The sequence below is a fragment of the Nicotiana attenuata genome, chromosome 7 (assembly GCF_001879085.1).
Source record: "Nicotiana attenuata strain UT chromosome 7, NIATTr2, whole genome shotgun sequence".
In the NCBI taxonomy this organism is placed as follows: domain Eukaryota; kingdom Viridiplantae; phylum Streptophyta; class Magnoliopsida; order Solanales; family Solanaceae; genus Nicotiana; species Nicotiana attenuata.
Genome location: NC_031995.1, coordinates 66,457,154 through 66,464,724, shown reverse-complemented (window position 1 = coordinate 66,464,724; position 7,571 = coordinate 66,457,154). Strand labels below are relative to the sequence as shown.

The 7,571-nt window shown below is 47.3% G+C and overlaps 2 protein-coding genes across 2 annotated transcripts; both read right to left on the bottom strand.

Moving 5' to 3' along the window:
• Positions 326-745, bottom strand: LOC109230517 (RNA-directed DNA polymerase homolog; the record flags this gene model as incomplete). The annotated part of the gene is made up of 1 exon (XM_019396006.1): positions 326-745. A coding segment is annotated over exon 1 (420 nt), but the record flags the coding sequence as incomplete, so codon positions are not given.
• Positions 2,273-2,692, bottom strand: LOC109230516 (RNA-directed DNA polymerase homolog; the record flags this gene model as incomplete). The annotated part of the gene is made up of 1 exon (XM_019396005.1): positions 2,273-2,692. A coding segment is annotated over exon 1 (420 nt), but the record flags the coding sequence as incomplete, so codon positions are not given.

Here is a 7,571-nt window from a genome sequence, read left to right as displayed (position 1 = left end):
ATAAACACGTATAGGGCCCTGAACCTGTGGGCAAAACCAACACCGGTGCCGTAGTCAGAGCTGTCTTGAGCTTCTGAAAGCTCGCCTCACACTCATCCGACCATCTGAACTGGGCACCCTTCTGGGTCAATCTGGTCATCGGGGCTGCAATAGATGAAAATCCCTCCACGAACCGTCTATAGTAGCCTGCCAACCCCAAGAAACTCCGAATCTCTGTAGCTGATGCTGGTCTAGGCCAGTTCTTGACTGCCTCAATCTTCTTCGGGTCCACCTGAATACCCTTTGCTGATACAACGTGACCCAGGAATGCAACTGAACTCAGCCAGAACTCACACTTGGAAAACTTGGCATATAACTGACTATCCCTCAGAGTCTGAAGAACCACTCTAAGGTGCTGCTCGTGCTCCTCCTGGCTGCGGGAGTACACCAAAATATCATCAATGAAGACTATCACGAACATGTTCAAATATGGCCTGAACACTCGGTTCATCAACTCCATAAATGCTGCTGGGGCATTGGTCAACCCAAATGACATGACCAAGAACTCATAATGCCCATACCGAGTACGGAAAGCTGTCTTAGGGACATCGGATGCCCTAATCCTCAACTGATGGTAGCTAGATCGCAAGTCAATCTTGGAGAATACCCTGGCACTCTGAAGCTGGTCGAACAAATCATCAATCCTCGGCAGTGGATACTTATTCTTAGCCGTTACCTTGTTCAATTGCCGGTAATCAATGCACATTCTCATTGACCCATCCTTCTTTTTGACAAATAACACCGGCGCACCCCAAGGAGAGACACTGGGTCTAATGAATCCCTTCTCAAGCAAATCCTGCAACTGGTCCTTTAACTCCTTCAGCTCCGGCGGGGCCATACGATATGGCGGAATAGAAATGGGCTGGGTGCTCGGAGCCAAATCAATACAGAAATCAATGTCCCTGTCGGGTGGCATACCCGGCAGGTCTGAAGGGAAAACATTCGGGAACTCCCGGACAATAGGCACAGAATCTATAGGAGGAACCTCAGCACTGGAATCACGAACATAGGCCAAATAGGCCAGACACCCCTTCTCGACCATACGTCGAGCCTTCACGTACGAAATGACGCTGCGGGTAGAATAACATGGAGTACCTCTCCACTCTAAACGAGGCATACCCGGCAACGCTAAGGTCATAGTCTTGGCATGGCAGTCCAAGATAGCATGATAGGGCGATAGCCAATCCATACCCAATATGATATCAAACTCAACCATATCTAAGAGCAACAAGTCTACACGGGTCTCCAGACCCCCAATCACTATAGCACACGAACGATGGACTCGGTCGACTCGATAGAGTCCCCCACCGGTGTAGACACATATACAGGAACACCCAATGCATCACTAGGCATGACCAAGCATGGTGCGAAATAAGATGAAACATAAGAATACGTAGACCCTGGATCAAATAGTACCGAAGCATCTCGGTCACAAACCAGAACCGTACCTGTGATGACTGCATCTGAAGCCTCAGCCTCGGGCCTNCTTTAAAGGAGATGCCAGGATATGCTAAAATGATGAAGGACTTGATGTCTCGGAAGTTTGACTTTCAAGACTTATCGACAGTGACACTTACTCAGACCTGCAGTGCAGTGGTATCTAGACCTATTGCTGAAAAGCTATCTGATCCAGGTAGTTTTACAATTCCATGCACTATTAGGAACTATGCCTTTGCTAAGGCACTCTGCGATTTAGGGGCCAGCATTAATCTCATGCCCCTGGTTATTTATAAGAGGTTAGGCATTGGGAGAGCTAGACCTACCTCTATGTTGTTGCAGCTGGCCGACAGGACTGTTAAGCGTCCATTTGGGATCCTTGATGATGTGCTTATTCAGGTGGGGAAATTCGTGTTCCCTGTAGATTTTGTAATCTTGGATTGCAAAGTGGATGAAGAATTCCTATAATCTTAGGATGACCATTCTTGGCCACGGGGAGAGCTTTGATTGATTGCGAGACTGGGGAGCTCAAGATGAGGCTCAATGATGAAGAAATTATATTCAATGTGCAGAAATCAAACTGGGCACCCTTCTAGGTCAATCTGGTCATCGGGGCTGCAATATATGAAAATCCCTCCACGAACCGTCTGTAGTAGCATGCCAACCCCAAGAAACTCCGAATCTCTGTAGCTGATGCTGGTCTAGGCCAGTTCTTGACTGCCTCAATCTTTTTCGGGTCCACCTGAATACCCTCTACTGATACAACGTGACCCAGGAATGCAACTGAACTCAGCCAGAACTCACACTTGGAGAACTCGGCATATAACTGACTATCCCTCAGAGTCTGAAGAACCACTCTAAGGTGCTGCTCGTGCTCCTCCTGGCTGCGGGAGTACACCAAAATATCATCAATAAAGACTATCACGAACATGTCCAAATATGGCCTGAACACTCGGTTCATCAACTCCATAAATGCTGCTGGGGCACTGGTCAACCCAAATGACATGACCAAGAACTCATAATGCCCATACCGAGTACGGAAAGCTGTCTTAGGGACATCGGATGCCCTAATCCTCAACTGATGGTAGCCAGATCGTAAGTCAATCTTGGAGAATACCCTGGCACCCTGAAGCTGGTCGAACAAATCATCAATCCTCGGCAATGGATACTTATTCTTAATCGTTACCTTGTTCAATTGTCGGTAATCAATACACATTCTCATTGACCCATCCTTCTTTTTGACAAATAACACCGGCGCACCCCAAGGAGAGACACCGGGTCTAATGAAACCCTTCTTAAGCAAATCCTGCAACTGGTCCTTTAACTCCTTCAGCTCCGGTGGGGCCATACAATATGGCGGAATAGAAATGGGCTGGGTGCCCGGAGCCAAATCAATACAGAAATCAATGTCCCTGTCGGGTGGCATACCCGGCAAGTCTGAAGGGAAAACATCTGGGAACTCCCGGATAATAGGCACAGAATATATAGGAGGAACCTCAGCACTGGAATGACGAACATAGGCCAAATAGGCCAGACACCCCTTCTCGACCATACGTCGAGCCTTCACGTACGAAATGACGCTGTGGGTAGAATAACATGGAGTACCTCTCCACTCTAAACGAGGCATACCCGGCAATGCTAAGGTCACAGTCTTGGCATGGCAGTCCAAGATAGCGTGATAGGGCGATAGCCGATCCATACCCAATATGATATCGAAGTCAACCATATCTAAGAGCAACAAGTCTACACGGGTCTCCAGACCCCCAATCACTATAGCACACGAACGATGGACTCGGTCGACTACGATAGAGTCCCCCACCGGTGTAGACACATACACAGGAACACCCAATGCATCACTAGGCATGACCAAGCATGGTGCGAAATAAGATGAAACATAAGAATACGTAGACCCTGGATCAAATAGTACCGAAGCATCTCGGTCACAAACCAGAACCGTACCTGTGATGACTGCATCTGAAGCCTCAGCCTCGGGCCTGGACTGAAGGGCATAACAACGGGGCTGGGCCCCACCACCCTGAACCGTGTCCCTAGGTCGATCTGCTGCTGGCTGACCTCCGCCCCTGGCGGCCTGGGCTCTACCTCTATGACCTCTACCTCCACCTCTAGTACCTCTACCCCCGCCTCTAGCTGGCTGGGCTGGCTGTGGAGCACCTGGTGCCTGGACCATGGCACGAGAATCCTGGTGCGGAGAACTGCTCGGTGCTCGAGGGCAAAATCTGGCAATATGACCCGTGTCACCACAAGTGTAACAAGCCCTCAGCTGCTGAGTCTGCTGTCCCTGTCGACCTGAATGGCCACCGCGGAAACTCTGAAGTGGCGGTGCGTTGATAGGAGCTGGCGGTGCACTGAGTGGCTGGTGATCGGAATAGTATGCCTAAGAACCACGGCCACCTGATGTACCGTGAGAAACCTGAAGGGCCGACTGAAAGGGCCTAGGAGGATGGCCTCTACCATATGAATCTCTACCTCCAAATGAGGTACCACTGAATCTGCCGGAATGACGGGCTCTCTTGTCTCCCCCGTGACCACTCCCCTGTGACAGAACCATCTCAACTCGGCGGGCCACATTGGCCGCCTCCTGAAAGCTGATCTCAGTACCAGTCTCCCTAGCCATCTGGAGACGAATCGGCTGAAGCAAACCATCAATAAACCTCCTCACCCTCTCTCTCTCGGTGGGAAGTATGACAAGAGCATGGCGAGCTAGATCGATAAACCGGGTCTCATACTGAGAGACCGTCATAGAACCCTGCTGGAGGCGCTCGAACTGCCTCCGATAAGCATCTCTCTGAGTAACGGGGAGAAACTTCTCCAGGAACAACTCTGAAAACTGATCCCAAGTCAAAGACGGCGACCCTGCTGGTCTGGCTAAACAGAAATCTCTCCACCAAGTCTTGGCGGATCCAGATAGGCGGAATGCAGCAAAATCAACTATGCCCATGTTCCGAAGAACCTCGTGGCAGCTATATAAGAAATCCTGTGGGTCCTCAGAAGAAGCACCGCTGAATGTAGTAGTGAAGAGCTTGGTGAACCTATCCAGCCTCCACAAAGCATCTGCGGACATAGCCGCTCCATCGCCGATCTGAGCAACTACCCCCGGCTGAACTACCATAGCTGGCTGAACTACTGGAATCTGACCCTGGGAGCTACCTGCTTCGGAGTATGTGTAGCAGGAGTCTGGGTTCCTCCTCCAGCCTGAGAAGTGGCTGGTGCTACAGGAAGCAATCCTGCTCGGGTGACACTCTCCATGAGGCCCACCAACCGGACCAAAGCGTCCTGAAGAACTAGGGTAGCAATAAACCCCTCTGGGACCTGAGCTGGGCCCACCGGAACTGCTGCGGCTGGGGCCGGAACCTCCTCTTCGAAGTCAACCTGAGGCTCCGCCGCTGGTGCTGCTGCTTGGGGCTGAGCTCTGCCCCTATCTCGGCCTCTAGCACGGCCTCACCCTCGCCTTCTGCCCCTAGCGGGAGCTGCCTGGGGCTCGGACTGCTGATCGGTAGATGAAGAAGTGCGGGTTCTCGCCATCTGCGAATGAACAGAGTGGAAATCCGATTAGCATTGAGAAACAGAACCGCACGACTAGAAAGAACAAATGTGAAACTTTTATTAACTCTGTAGCCTCTGGGGGATAAATACAGACGTCTCCGTACCGATCCCTCAGACTCTACCAAGTTTGTCAGTGAGTTGTGAGACCTATGTAACCTAGTGCTCTGATACCAACTTGTCACAACCCGGATTTCCCACCCTCGAGGGTCGTGATGGCGCCTACTCGTAGTAGCTAGGCAAGCCTTTTTTTTTATTACTTTTCCATTTATAAATAATTCTTTTTAACAATTTATGACAACAACATAAAACAACAAAACTTATTAATAGCGGAAGTCTTAATTATAGAAACTGAATAAAATACGGAGTAGTCAATATAAGCCTCTACCCAAGACTGGTGTTACATTACTCACGAACTACTAAGAGTTTACTAAATACAAGGTCTGAAAGAAACATAAATCTGTTTATCCCAAATACAAAGAGATGACAGTCTAATATAAGGATAGAAGGGAGACGCCGGGCCTGCGGACGCCTGCAAGGCTACCTCGGGTCTCTCCGGACTAAAGATATGCTCCCGAACTAAAGCTGATGCTGCTGCTCGAAACCTAGACCTGTGCAAAAATGCACAGAGTGTAGCATCAGCACAACCGACCCCATGTGCTGGTAAGTGTCTAGCCTAACCCCGGCGAAGTAGTGACGAGGCTAGACCAGACTACCACATAAACCTGTGCAATTTCATATATATATATATATATATATATATATATATATATATATATATATATATATATATATATATATATATATATACAGCAGAATCGAAATACAAAGCAGATAAACAATATGGGAGGGGAACATGCTGTGGGGTGTATAATAAATTCCAAATAAGAGTCGTCAAATAATAAAGGAATACAACACAACTCAATAGTACATAATGAAACAGAATTCGACCAGTGCACGGCATCACCCTTCGTGCTTTTACTCTCGTCCTCACCAAGCAATAACATGTGCACGGCATCACCCTTCGTGCTTTTACTCTCATTCCTCACGTATATCAATAGAATCGGCACGAAATGGTACATCGTGCGGCACGGCATCACCCTTCGTGCTTTAACACTAGAATCGACATGGAACGGTAAACAAACAGTGCACGACATCACCCTTCGTGCTTTAACACTCTTTCTCATAATAAGCAACAATGCACGGCATCACCCTTCGTGCTTTACACTCTTTCCTTACCATAAACAAACAGTGCACGGCATCACCCTTCGTGCTTTAACACTCTTCCTCACCCAATCAACAATCACAAACAAGGGCAAGGGAAATAAATAAACAATAATGAAAATCCCTGCAAGGGAACACAATCAACAATTAAGAATCCGGCAAGGGTACAATATCAATAACCAACAACGTCCCGGCAGGGGAATAAATCATTAACTCTTTCCTTTCTTTCACTTTCATCTCATAGTTCACATTATCACTTGAGCCAATGCTCCAAAGAGTTGCTTATCTCATATACCTTCACAAATTGTATTTCAACCCGAGCCAATGCTCCACGAAGTTTCAAGATCATAACTTCTTTCACAAGGTCTTTACAACATATAGAAATCACCGTTTAAGCATGGAAGGCATAACAACAACCAAACTATTCACAAATAAGGACTCACGGTCATGCTTGACACCAATGTATAGATACTTGTCACCATGCCTATACATCGTACACAACAATTAGCAAGTTACAAATAAGACTCAACTCCTATTCCCTCAAGCTAGGGTTAAACCAAACACTTACCTCGATGCCTTGAACTCAACTCAAGCCTCAACTATGGCTTTACCTCGTAATTCCACCTCCAAACCGCTCGAATCTAGCCACAAATTACTTAATTACATTAATAAACACTAAATTAATCAATTTGAATGCATAAAAATGAATTTCCCAAAGTTTTTCCCAAAGATTCCAAAATCGCCCCCAGGCCCACGTCGTCAAAACCCGAGGTTCGAACCAAAACCCGGTTACTCATTCCCCCACGAACTCAAATATGTAATTTGTTTTAAAATCGGACCTCAAATTGAGGTCCAAATCCCCAATTTATAAAAAATCTAGGTTCTACCCAAAACCCCCAATTTCACCCATGAAAATCCTTGATTTTAAGTGGAAAACATGTTAAATGATGTTAAAGATTGAAAGAATTGAGTAAAAATCGACTTACAATTGATTTGGGATGAAGTTTGTTCTTGAAAAATAGCCTATGGTGTTTGGATTTTGAAAGAATGGTAAAAAGTGATGAAAATTCGACTAAGTATAAAATTTGCTGGGCCTCGGATATGGGAAATGCGAAGTTGGGTTCGCAATTGCGAACCCTGCAGGCTTGGGAAATGCGACATTTCTGTTCGCATTTGCGAACTCAGGTCTACCAAGGGACCTTCGCATTTGCGAAACTGGTCTCGCATTTGCGAACCAGTGACCATCGCATTTGCGGGGTTTGGCTTCGCATTTGCGAACCTTGGCCTGCCTGGGCTGGTTTCGCATTTGC